This window comes from Gymnogyps californianus, chromosome 5, assembly GCF_018139145.2.
Source record: "Gymnogyps californianus isolate 813 chromosome 5, ASM1813914v2, whole genome shotgun sequence".
NCBI lineage: Eukaryota > Metazoa > Chordata > Aves > Accipitriformes > Cathartidae > Gymnogyps > Gymnogyps californianus.
Window position 1 is genome coordinate 2,752,433 of NC_059475.1, and position 13,662 is coordinate 2,766,094.

Consider the following 13,662-nt stretch of genomic DNA (forward strand, 5'->3'; position numbering starts at 1 on the left):
TTAAAAGATTTCTGAGGTGTTGCATATTTGGCCCAACTACATATTGAATATTAAATTCATTTCACATTTAAGCGTTATTTTTATAGATTCAAGAGTCCACTTCAGCACTGTTCACATCTTGCATCATCTGTGACAAACGAATAATGTGACACCTTGGGCCTAGTTCTGTGAATGCCTCATCAGGTCTGCTTCAAAGGCGGCAGTAGGCATTTTTAAGTGGCACTCAGTGGAGGCAGATCAAGATCTGGTCACCCTACTGCTGTTCTCGTTCAAGCTTTTAAACTTTTGCAGATGATTGCAGTGTGAAAGCATGCTACGATCAGTTCAGTGAAGATAATTTTGTTTGAATTTGAGGCCAGTAGGCAGTATCCTGGTGCCTTACTGCATTTTGTTGTCTGTAGTGCAATTTCTAGATCTCTAATTAAAGTCTGTGTAAGATAATACCTGTTTTATACTAGATCAAAGGCTAGCCTCACATTTATCTTTGCAAATGTGAGCAAGTTAGCATGAAATATTCAAACCTCCTTCTAACTTGTAGACTTAACCAGTGAACAGTGTGAATAGCCTTTTTCCATTTTTTCCCCAAACTTTAAAAACATATTAAATTGAATTCAAAAGGATTTAGATTACTTTTATGCCCTTTGTGATACTGTCTGTATATGATAGCAGTTTCTGGAGATGTGGCACGTTTGTTTATTTCAGTCTTCTGAGTCTAGGGTATTCCTTTTCAAACTTGTGTACTTGCAATAGGGCAGACTGGCTATCATGAGCAGTGTTCTACACAGCTACGACCTAGAGTTGCTTTGCTGCCCAACCTTGTTCTTTAGGTAGCTGAAGTATTTCTTGCGTTAACAGATGTTAGTATCTTTACAGCCAATGAACTTCTCTCATCTCCGAGCCAACGAAGCAAATGTGATGTTATCGCTTTCCAGGCTTTCTTTTCTGATTTTTTTTTTTTTTTTAGCAGATGTCTTTAAACTGAAGTACATATTGAGAATATTCATATAGTGCTCCATATTTGCATATAACTGTTCAAACAATACCATTATTGATTTCAGAAATAACAGTAGGTACAGCTTTATCCTTTTCACTGACTTGTACGTAGTATATCATCATTTAACGTCTAGTCTAATATTTTATGTTCAGAATGGAAAAAAACCTCCTCCTCTCAGAGTCCCAGGCACTGCGAAATCAATGTCAAATCACAGTTGCTGAGAAAGACCGACAGATTGCAGAACTACAGAAGCTGCAACAAGACATAATTGTTAAGAAATCAGTCTCCGCTGGCAGCAGTTACCCAGTCAAGGTAAACAAATGAAATGTAGCAGGAAGCATGAATCTACTTCCATCAGTTTATTGTATTAAATTTGCAGCCTGCTTCCTAAAAGGGAACTATACAGCATATGATAGTGAAGTATGGAAGGCTGATGAGTGCATTACCTGTATGTCAGGGTTGCCTGGGGTCAAATCAGCGAGTTACAACTCTTCCAAGCAAATAAGTTGCAATTTAAGAAGTCTTGATATATTGATCAACTTCTTTTAAACAAAGAAAAATCATGAGTTTCTCATATGTTGATAAAATAACAGAGAAGACTTGCTGATGTGGTGTATTTTAATGGTTAAAAACATGGAAAGCACCTTCGTAAAGAAATGAGATGGTTGTGAAGCAAAAGGTGAAGGTCATGAACCAATAACGGTTACTGATTCTCAGTCAAAAAGGAGTAACAATTTACTGTGGTTACATTGTAAGTTATTTGCTTGTTGCTGAGTTGCTAATGTTAGTAGATTACTTAAGTAATCTTGTAAGTTACTGTCTTAGGTTAGTTAAATCCAGAATATAATATGAAGAAGTTTAAAAAGAAAAAAAAAAAGGTTCTAACACGGTTCAGCAGCAGACCAGGTGCTGATAAATAGAGACGCCTATTGGAAAGGGAAAAAAGAACCAGTGCAATTTACAGGTTTCTCAGTTAATTATTTCAAATCAAGAAGAGGATAGGTAACTTTTTGGCAACTCAAGAAGGAATTCTTCTCATGTAGTAGCTGAGATGAAACACGTTATGTCTGTAAGTGGGAATATAATTCTGGCTTCTTGTGACAGTTTCGTATCTATCGTGAGTCTGTTACTGTTCATGCTATTATAACACCAGTGTTACTTGTTCCTGTAGCACACTTGTTCAAACGAGAATAGGATGCTGTACTTGGGGGATGCCAACAATGTATTTATTATCAGAGGGTCCTTGCGTGCTGATTAACTCAATCACTTGCCAGGCAGCCTGTACTACAGCTGTGTTCTACCTATTTCTTTTTTCTCAGTAGGTGATAGGAAGTTGGATCTGTCTCCCCCAGTTCAGTGATTATTACACTAAGTATAGAAGCATCATAATTTTTTGAGACATGAATGTTCTTTTAAAATCCAGTTTTAAAATTGGATAGCTGATGCAAATATTATTGGGGGAACAGATAGACAAACAAGATGACTTGCATATATCTTATTTTTAAAAAAGCAGTCTATATAAGTTATTTGGATGTTGAAGAAAAGGTAGGAAGAGTGGCACAGAGAACAATTCTTCAGTGTAAATAATTTGTAGTACGCTTCACCTCAGCTTCACAGAAGTATTGCATTGCGATAACGAAAAGGAGTTTCAAAGGAGGGAGGTGGAAAGCATGATATAGAAAAACTTCTAAGAAGAAAATTCAGAAAAGATTGGGATTGTTTACATGAAGAAATAAATAAATGAGAGGAAAAAAAACCCAACCTAATAGTACTGTGAGATATAAGTGAAATGAGAATCTACACTCTCACTTCTTGTAAACCCAGAATAGGTGACATTCGGTCACAAATACAAAACTAGAAAAGGATGTGCTCTTTCAGATAACGTGAACATTTTTTCAGATATTATAGCTACAGCCTGTTTTCAGGGACACAGTTTTTAAGAGGATCAAAAAAGAACTTGGTAGTTGACACTGACAACAGTTTTTAGAATTTGTATACTTGATGGTAACAAATTTTAAAGCTCTAATAAAGTTCATTCATCAGAGCCTAAATCAATCTCTGATTAGTGCAGATTAGAATAGGACCTAATTGGGGGGAGAGAAGGGAGAGATGTGCCTAATGGAAGTGTTCTTGCCCTTCCCCTGAAGCAGCTGGAGTTGGCTTCTGCCAGGGACAACAGACTAGGTGTAGAAAGGCAGCAGCTGAGACCCAGTCTGGCAGTTGCTGTCTACTTTTGTAGACTATCATTAAAGGTTCAAGGAAAGTGTTATTTTAGTTATTTAGAATATTAATATTCTTATTTGTCTTCTCTGTGCCAAAGGAAGTAAACCGTATTCCTTTTAATTTCATTAAAAACAACATTTTAGTTGGTCAAGTTTGTGTCTCATATGCTGTTCATTTTCTGTGATTAAAATCACGAATAAAAGCTATTGAACAGTAATGTCTGTTGGGTTATGGAATATTTTGTGTGGTAGAAGTCTTTATTTCATGATTGTACAGGAGAATAGATTCCATAAAGCATTAGAGATGGCACACTTCTCTCCGTTATTGGAGATTAACATCAAAATGTTGACCAGCCAGAGATAAAGAAGGCCAAAGCTGTGAATGAGTGATAAAGTTGGGTGTTGTTTTATTTGGTTTTTTTGTTTTGGTTGTTTTTTTTTCCTCCAAAATGGACTTTCAGCTTTAAATTCATATTTACAAAATAGCTGTTCTTCTTCAAGTCATGAATACCATACATTATTAGTTTGAAAATAATTTTTGAAAGGTGTGTTATATTCATCTGGCTTTTTCTGTTTTTTCCCTTTTTTTTTTTTGTGCTTCACGCTATTTGCAAATAAAAAATTAAGTTGGGTTGCCTTTTCATAGTAATTTTTTTTTTAATTGAAGTATTTAGGTTGAAAACACTAAGTAGAAGATTTATTTTTTTATATATAAAGTCTCTTGCAAATGTGGTATTAACTTGTGAGAAGGAAGTGATCTTGTGAAAAGGAAATTATTATGTAGTCCATATGTGTATTTAGTGTTGGAGTTGTATATTATTTAGAGAACTCCTATATCATTTACCCTGAATATGCTAATACTTTTTAAGGTTTTAGAAACTGCCTCCCTTGCTGGAAGTGCAGATGCGCCGGAGGAAATCAAACGTGTCTTAGCTGAGAAGAATCAGCTTCAAAATGAACTGCAGCGCTGTCTTCAGGAGATACACCAGAAGGATCTGCATTTTCAGCAGGTTAATTCAAAGGTAACTTAGAACAACAGCTGTGATCCTAAATAGCTCCTGTGAATCTGAGCTGGTACCAACATAGAAGTATTGCTAAATTGGCGGTGACTTGTATGATTGAAAGTTAGTTTGCTTTAAAACTTAGATTCTTCAGAACAACCCTGTTGGCTCAGACTAGAAATTGCAAACTAAATGTCAGTATTATCTTTCTGTCGGGCTTTCCTGACTTGTTGTTTGACTGAGAGAGGTTTATTTGAATCTGCGTTCTGAACACATTGATGGGGCACTGCTGAACTTCTACTCTAAAATGTTTTTCATCATAGACAGAAACAGATGTCTGTCTTAGCTGGAACAAGATTTTAGCTATCTCATACCAAATTTTAAATACCTCAAAAATGTTTCCTTACAAATTCTTGATGAACACTTTTGTGGCTGTTGAGATGGTAAGTGTGTGTGTGTCTGCATGCACATGTGTGTTTGTGTTCAGTTTTGTTCGCAAAAGTTTGTAAATGTTCTTGGAAATTCCCTTAACGTTTATCTCTCTTTGTGTGGCCTGGTATTCGAAGCAAATTAGGTTTACATTACCTTTCATCTGACATTGTGTCTGTTTTCACTCCTTCACGCAAACATTTTATAAACCTAGTAACAATTTTAACCAAACTTTGAAACAGGTGTAGAAATCTCAAGCTCCTACAAGTGAAGATGAGTGTTTGGGTAACGGGTGGAGACCCACATTACGGTCTGTTTTTTGAAAAGATGAAAACTCGACTGCTGAGCATTCCTGGACTGTCTGGTGAACATGCTTATACTATCAGGCTTATTTGGCTATATGCATTGTCCTGAAGTAGCAACTATGTGTATTGTCTTTTGCCAGGTGGTGATATCGTAGCAAACATGGCGAGGAAGGCACTGGGGTTTAAAACCCTGAGTTTCTGGTTTGGGCATATTGACGACAGGAGAAATCAATCCTCAGGTTTCATTATTTCTGCTGCTCATAAGACAACTAGTTAAATCTTACCAAACTGTGAGCTTGCCAAAACGTTGATGCAGTTTTGAAGCTAGTACTCAGTTGTTTTCAACAGCAGGTCTCACATCTGTAGTAATTTCCTGGAGGAGGTAATTCCTAGTTTTTATTAATTAAATGTTAATTTTTTTCAGGTTGTGCAGTCAGCAGAAGAGAATGCTGTCTTGTCTGCCCAGTTGAAGACTCTTTCGCAGACTCTAAGGGACAACCAGCTTCGTTACACTGACTTGCAAAATCGTTATTTAAGACTGGAGAGGGAATATCAGACAATGCAAGTGGCATCTTTCCAAGGCACTGTTCAGGTAAACAAATATATGGAAATGGGTTTAGGTTTTTTTCTTGCTGTGCTTACGCTTTTCTGGTTTTCATGCTAGCAGTGAACTAAATACTTTTTGTTGTACTGATTCAGTACTTTTGCTAGCCCATGATTTGCTGAAGATAACTGTCTTTATTGTTGTAAAGCTGTTTTTATTTGACTTTTCATTTAAGGAAGCTGTTTATACGTGCTTTTTTTGTTTTGAAGTATCATCTTTTTTGAATTGGTGTACAGCTGGCAGAGATAACTGGATGATCATTAATCACTGGATCAGCAAAGTTTAGTGATAATTTCACATCAGTCATGAATCATTTTGCAAGGTGTTTAATGTTTTCAGAAGTGAGATCTATATGACCGGTTCAGCATTTCAGTACCCTTTGCCAACCCCTCATACACATCTGTAAGCTTATTCCTTTGTGATCTCTTCGTTTTTAAAAAGTTTTCCTGTACTGCCTTGGTTATTCAGTAACAATCAGTTAATATAATACCCTAAAATATCATGTGGATACATATATAAAACAACCCTTACTCTTCCATAAGCAGAAATAAACACAAACAAGGAGAACTGTAAACTAAAAAATAAATGAATAGCTGCATTACTTATGGAACTGTGATCAGTGCTATATTACTGTGTGGATGTGTAGATGCATTTCTTTCACTTCAGACGTTGTTCAGCGATTGCTGTGTTATGCAGTGTACGTGTATCCTTCAAGTCCTGCAGCCCACGCAGGCAGTATTCTTCATCAACTTTCTGTTAGAAAACAGGTTTGGAAAATTGCAGCTCCGGAAATTAAAGGATTAAATGGCACAAAGAGTGGTTTGTTCTACTGCTTTGTGGTGCTTATGGCTTCTTTAATTGAAATAAAGATTTTTAGCAACTAGAAAAATGGTGACTGGCTTTTTTTTTCTCTTTAATATTTTCTAGGATGAAACTAGAGCAGAAGTTCCCCCTGGAGCGCCACAGGAAAGATCTGCAATTATTGTTGAAATAGACAATATGGAGCTAAATGAACTCAGAAAAAGGTCAGGACTGAGAGCATGTATTAGCAATATTGTTTTCCTGACAATTGTTGTGTTGTAAGTGCAAAAGTAATGCTTTTCTATCCCTCTCGGGCATTTTGATGGAAAAGGGAAAGAAGTGGATTTACAGTGGATTAAATGAATCATAGTCATATTCTTGAATTGTTATAATCTGGTATTATTTGTGGTTTGTTTTTGGAAAGAGATATACTTATTGGTGACTTCAATATCTAATCTAAAGCATCTCATTATTGTTAAGTCTTTGTGACAAAAAAGAACATTTGTCGTGGTTTAACCCCAGCCAGCAGCTAAGCACCACGCAGCCGCTCCCTCGCTCCCCCCTGCTCCCGGTGGGATGGGGAGGAGAATCGGGAAAGAAGGTAAAACTTGTGGGTTGAGATAAGAATGGTTTAATAACTAAAGTAAAACATAATACTAACAATAATAATAATGAAATATAATAATAATAGTAATGAAAAGGAGTATAACAAAAACAAAAGAAGAGGGGAAAAAAGAAAAAAAAACCAAACCAGTGATGCACAGTGCAATTGCTCACCCCCGCGACCGATGCCAGAGCCGCGATCCGCCCACCCCGGCCAACTCCCCCCAGTTTATATACTGGGCATGATGTTCCATGGTATGGAATACCCTTTGGCTAGTTCAGGTCAGCTGCCCCGGCTCTGCTCCCTCCCAGCTTCTTGCACACCGGCTTGCTGGCAGAGCATGGGAAACTGAAAAGTCCTTGGCTTAAGATAAGCGCTACTTAGCAACAACTGAACCACCAGCGTGTTAACAGCGTTATTCTCACACTAAATCCAAAACACAGCACTGTGCCAGCTACTAAGAAGAGAGTTAACTCTATCCCAGCCGAAACCAGGACAACATTCCTTAATAAAAAAAGAACAAGAAAGTAATTTTTTAAGTAAGTAAAATTGATTTCAGATTTCATTTTGTCGTAGGCTTGCAGAGACTGAGCAACAATATGATTCAGTGCAGCAGGCGCTCTCACAGCTGACAGAAACACTGTCAGAAGAGAAGAGGAGGAGAGAAGCTGCAGAAGAGGCTCTTGGACTCTCTGAGGAGCAAAGTAACAGGTAAAATACTCCTGTTTGTAAAACATGGGGTGTTTTTCTTTTGAAAGAAGAGTGTCCGTAAAACGTATTTCTTTTTCTTTTTGTATACTTTTGAAGTACGTGACAGTTAGATTGCTGCATTAAACCCTTGTGTGGGTATGAAATAAGTTGCATGTTCAGAGACCCAAAGCCATCTTTCGCTTCTGCTTCCCCTTGGACGAATGCATGGTGAGGTTTTCATTTGATCTTTAAGGTCCCTTCCAACCCGAACCATTCTATGATTCTGTGATTTACACTATGCCTGGAGTAAATGCAAAGCGTACTACAGAACTGGAAAAAGGAGTGTCAGATTTTTTTGTTTGCCTTTTATTTTCAGTGAGATTATAGTGATAGGTTTTCCTGTGGGTGTTAGATTTCTGAGCAAATAATAGAACAAGTAGAACAAACAAAGAATAGAACCTGTTTGTGAGTCTGCAGTACCTGAAGCAATGGAAATGCATGTGTAACTGTGTTAAAAAGCTAGGTTTAACTCTATGGATCAAGAAAATGTTACGGGCCCTGGGATTTTTTTTTTCTTTATTTAATTTCTTGCTTCAGATGTTGGACTCGGTAGTCAGTGGTATTTCTTTTTTTCCAAGTTAGAAAAAAATCTCACATAAAACAGCTTTAGCACAGCCACTGTTCAGATTTAAAATATCGTAATCTATCTGCCTACATAAAGTGTCCATCAGTACCATCATCTGAAAATCACTATTCAATCAGCTAGCGATCATGGGGATTATCCTGAGTAAATGAAACACCCTGAGAGTAGGTTGTAAATAGAGACTGAAAAAGACCTGGCGACATAAACTAAGTCTTACTGCTTTTTGTGGGGACCTTCCCCCAGTAATGTAAGTATACAAAATAATGTTTCTTATGTGAATTCAGTATTTTAAAAGAGCAGATAATTCAGTACTCCATTGTCTCCCTTTTAATTTTTCTCTAGATTTGAAGTAAGCAGTTACAGGTCTGTACCTAGTGAATACACTCTTCAGATGGAAGCTGAGGAGGAAAGGGAAGCCTTAATCATCAATCCTAGCGAACATGTTATTGTGCGAAAGGTAAGTAAACGAAAGCTTTTAAAACCCCTGAATTATAAGCTGCTTAAAAGTGGTGTGCATATTGTATACTGCTAGTTGCAGACTAGATTGAAGATGGCACAGCTCATTATCTCCTTCACGCTACCCCTTTCTTCTTTCTGTCTTCCCTCTGCTATACCTTTCTTTCAACTGTCATTCATTCTTGGAGTGCAGATTTCCCTTCTGAGTGACTGGAAGTCACTGGTTTTGGGTTGTCCTCTTTATACGTAAACACTGGCGTGAGGCAGCTACTTGTCTAATCCGCCTTCTCTCTAAAAAGCTGACCGTGAAGTACTCTTTTATTGCGGTAGGTACCATGGGGATGGGTGGGCCACAGAGGCATCCATTCAAAGTAGCAAACTACTACTGAAATGACATTTTACTGAAAAAAGTGTCTTGAATTTCTTTCTGTTTGGGTTGTGGATGGTGAGTCAAATACAGGCAGCTGTGTAAACCATGCCATAGAGCACATTACATATGTCCAAATTAAAATGTGAGTAATCATATTTATATTACACATGTGGCCGTTAAATAAAATGCGTATGCGTATAGTCATGCATTTTCATCTCTAGTATGTATATGTAATTACATAATACACAGATACCTTGTATCCGTTCCTCTCCCCTTTTATTAATGCTGTTTTCTTTGGTCTTTAAATCATTTATGCTCACAGCCTGTGCTGTGGCGTCCATTGCTGCACCAGAGGCAAAAGGTTTATAGTGCCTCAGAAGTCCAAGTTGCAGTGGAGCTTCTTCTCATTTGTGTTCATGATTACTTATTTGACGTTTTTTGTTTCCTAACCAGATGAAAGGAGGAGCCCTTTCCTTCCGAAGATGGCTTCGAGGGCGAAGTCTTTACTGTTCTAAGCTGCTGACCTCCAGAGCAAAATCCCGCTATTTATTCCTCACGTACCTAGTTACACTACATCTTGTTGTTTTACTGTGCCTCACTGGTGTTCTCTGAATACACTGCATTTTCTGGGTAAATTATTTCCCTGTAGGTAATGGTGTGCCAATTGGAGAGAATAGACTTTTCACATGCTGCTGTTAAGCTATGCACTGGACACAGTTGTATATATTCTTGTTACACTACATGAATCTTGAGCTTCTTGAAAGAAATTTGTGTATATCACAGTTGCTCCAAAGTTGACTTGAATTGCTCTTTAACAGTGGAATATTATATTTGCTAAGGAGAAAATATTCCCCTCTGCCCTATAAAGAAACTGCTGCATATGAGTTATTTAATATTGTTTGTGAGTACATAATGATTGATTACTACTGAATGGGTTGTAAATGATATCTTTTCTATATAAATTTTATTTTAAGAGTTAAACTATAAATTTTAAAGGAATATTCAGCTATTACTGTTTATTGGCTTCTTGATTATAACAAGAAGTTTTATAGAGTGCAATAAAGGAAGAACTACTGGATTTTTGATTTTTTTTTTTTTTTTTTTGTTTGGGGGTTTGTTTTTTTTTTTTGGACTGAAAATAAAAAAATTAAGAAGCTTTTTTCTTTGGCCATACAGTTTGTAATGGCTATGACAAGATGCACAGATACGTATGTGATAATGAGGTGAGCCGATGATTAAAGATTCAGTAAAGATTCAGAATTGAGATGACATGAAGAAATGTCTTCAACTTCTTATATTCCTTTACTGTTGTGTAAAGGTGCAATTTCTGTAACTTGTGGTTTGTTGTTTTTTTTTTTAATTCACTTGCACTTCGTGTCTTGGTGGGTTTAGTTACTGCCTGTCTTTGGGACCAAATGTTACTCAGCTGCTCAACACATGAAATTCAAGCTTATAAAGACACAACCTTACCTATTTTACACGTTTGGGCTTCAAGGTACAAATGAATAAAGGGTACATTTTCAACGAAGAGGCTATAAGAAGCAGGATTTGCATTCAGTTTCTGTAGACACGTAATAGTGTCTTATGTGTTGCACATTAATACATCCATGTTTTGTTACAACGTTCTCTGAAACTGCACAACTATTTCTCTGATTCAAAAAAATAGCTTATCTGTGCAGATTGTGGCCACTGGAAGGTGGAAGGTTGTTTTTACGCCCTGTATTCTTGTTTGTTGGTGTCTGTTCTCTCTGCATTTCCGCTCGCGTCTGTATAAAATGGAGATACAATCAAAACAAGCCGAGTCTAAAGGAGTAGACGTAAAGTCAGAAAGAAGGAGTAGCCGTTTGATTTCCTGTTTGCTAGACTAAAATCCTAAAAACCCTGTGGGAAAAGAAAAACCTAATGAGTATGGAAATGGAAGGATTCCGTCAGTTTTACTGATGGGCAGATACCAGGTTGACTTTGAAGAGACGTTAGTGAAGTGAATTATCTGCGTAAGGTCCAAGGATTCTTGTGTGCGAGGTCTGCTGCGCAGCTGAGCGACAGGTAAGACAGAGGGATGGGTTAGCATTTACGTTTGCAGGGTTAACATTTACCAAACTGTATCTGATGTTCTGCAGCACTTGTTTTTGTCATGTGCGATAGGAAATACCGCCGGCCATAGTTACCACTGTAGGTAAATCCTGTAAACTTTCTTCTTTTGATGATTCTTTAATATTTCTTGGTCTAGTAAAGGTCTGAATTTCTGTATCAATCCAATATATTCCAATATAATTGATGTCTTTTTTTTTTGTTTTGTAAAATGGTAATGGCTCATCTCTCTTTTGAATGGCTGATGGCTGATTCAGTCCCTGTTTTCAGCCATAGTGTCACCCAAGTACTGAGATAAATCAGCTATTTTCAGTCTTTGCGTCACACAAACACACACCAGGTACAGTTGAAACATGAGTACTGTACATGGTAAGACTTTTCCCTTTCCAGCTTGAAGACGGCTGTTAACAGAACGATAATGAGCTATTCTTAGCTAATTGTGGTACAATGAAGCAGAATGCTTCCCAACTACAACAGTGGACCTACAGATCCTTCCAGTCTTACTCATCTGGTGTGAGGGATTTTTGTCTTGAGGGGAGAAAACAACCCTCTGTCATGAGGCATAGCAAGTTAGCGAGTGGGAAAGGATCCAGAGATGTTCGAAATTCTGCCCTAATTTATCCAGGCCTTTGTGCTGTCACTGTGATAAGCGCAAACTGAAAAAAAAAAGTTTCCAAAAATGGCTTGACATGTGTAGATATTCTGTGAACTCCATTCCAGAAGCTGATATAAATGTAATGGAAGGTGAGATCATGTCATTTACGAAGAGGCTTTTACAAATCATCGCCATTTCCTGGGTAAGTATTGCCCTGAGAGTTTTTTCGTGTTACAGTTCATGATTTTAATGCTTTGCTTCGCTTGGTCTGAGATCTTTTGGGGATTTACACCCTTCTTCCTGGACTTGGGTGCTGTTTGCCTCAGGCTTTGAAGGAATTCCAAAGGCTCTCCTGGTGTAAGGTAATTCAGGTTTGACTGCGTGGTTGCAGGGAAACGTGCAGACGTTCCTCGTCGCTGGAAGGATCGGTAGTGTGCAATGAAATCATCTTGGTCGCTCTGAAACCTGGAAGAACACTTCAGTAGTGTTTACTGTCTGGATATCAGGCCTTACACAGAAACCAAAAGGAAGTTATCTGTTAATTGTATTTAATTTTGCACTGGGAATTAGAAAAACAAAAATTGAAACTAAAAATTAAAGCAAATTTAGGAAATGTATTTAGGAACTTCGTCTGGTGAAAAAATTTCCAAATAGCTGCTTTGTGAAAATGATTATTAAACCTATAAATTCAGCAGCTGTAAGGCAATAATGTGACTCAATCAATGAAAATTTTAAGTACTGCTCTTTGTTAGTTCATTCACCTCGTAATTAAGTAATGATAAGCAAAGCAAGATAATTAAAAAAAAAAAGGGGGGGAAATGAACAAATTCAGGCATTGATTTTATTAGTAAGTGTCAGTGGCTTCTCTGGGATCTAATCAATAGTGAGTAAAAGTGTAAACAATTGCTGCCGGCACTGCGAAGCGTGACTTGTACAGGTCAGCTGGGGTTTCCTTATGAATTTTGTTCCTCTGAGTATGGCTGTAGTGACCTTAGTTGTGCACGTCAAGCTGTATATGAAATGCTGTGTGTGTGAATGAATGGGAATATTACTTCTTACCATGAAGGATTAAACATTTTGGTCCTATCCAGCTTGCTTCGGAGCCAAGGAGCGATGCTGAGCTCTCAGAGCTTTGTAGCATTTCTCTACTTTAAAGTTCTCTACTCCTAAATTCTAGTATCTCATCTGATGTCGTTTCTGATGCATTTAAGAGTTGAGTTTCTTCTGTTTTACATTGATGGAGTCAGAGTCTGGGGGCAGTTCTGTCATGTTGGATACTGCTGGTAAATGGTTGGTTTATTGCATCGTAAAAGCCTTTTCCTGAGGGTTTTAGAAGAAAATAACAATTCATGGCAACATGAATGAATGTTCCAAAATACCAGCTACTAGAGCTAATGGTTAAACATTCCTACATTAAAGCTGTTAACAAATTTATGTGATAAAATTATTCTGCTTCCTTATGTGAAAAAGAGTCTTCCAGTCACAGGTACATCAACAAGAATTAAAATGGTTTTTCTTATTTAAAATTATGTCGTATTTTCGAATTGCGCTTCCATTTCACCTGCGAGTGTTGGGATCAATTGTGTCACAGTCTTGCTTTGTAAAGCATACGGGGAAGGATTGAACACCAGGAACTTCACGCAGCTCAGACTTTAAAAACCAAAACTGTTCCTGTTTGGAAATCGCCAGGGCCTTTGGTATTCTTGCAGGGATCCTGTGAAGAGCCTGGGAGATGTTAAACCCCACAAACAGGGCAGCACGAATTGGTTGCAGGGCAGACCCTAATGCTGGTGGCCGTTCTGCCACTGCTCCTGGCCTGCCTGGCACATAGCTTAGTGAACTGGAATGCCATCAGAA

General features: G+C 37.7%; 1 protein-coding gene across 5 annotated transcripts in view; it reads left to right on the forward strand.

Annotated features, from left to right (window-relative positions):
- LOC127017158 (golgin subfamily B member 1-like) overlaps window positions 1-10,216 on the forward strand; it is a 45,341-nt gene extending 35,125 nt beyond the window's left edge. For all 5 annotated transcript variants that reach the window (XM_050898097.1, XM_050898093.1, XM_050898098.1 and 2 more), the window contains 7 exons: window positions 1,147-1,306; window positions 4,086-4,238; window positions 5,376-5,543; window positions 6,483-6,580; window positions 7,537-7,671; window positions 8,636-8,750; window positions 9,573-10,216. In XM_050898097.1, coding sequence (XP_050754054.1) covers window positions 1,147-1,306; window positions 4,086-4,238; window positions 5,376-5,543; window positions 6,483-6,580; window positions 7,537-7,671; window positions 8,636-8,750; window positions 9,573-9,731 — 988 coding nt within the window. In that variant the 3' untranslated portion in view covers window positions 9,732-10,216. The remainder of the gene's footprint in view (window positions 1-1,146; window positions 1,307-4,085; window positions 4,239-5,375; window positions 5,544-6,482; window positions 6,581-7,536; window positions 7,672-8,635; window positions 8,751-9,572) is intronic.
- The last annotated feature ends 3,446 nt before the right edge of the window (window positions 10,217-13,662 follow it).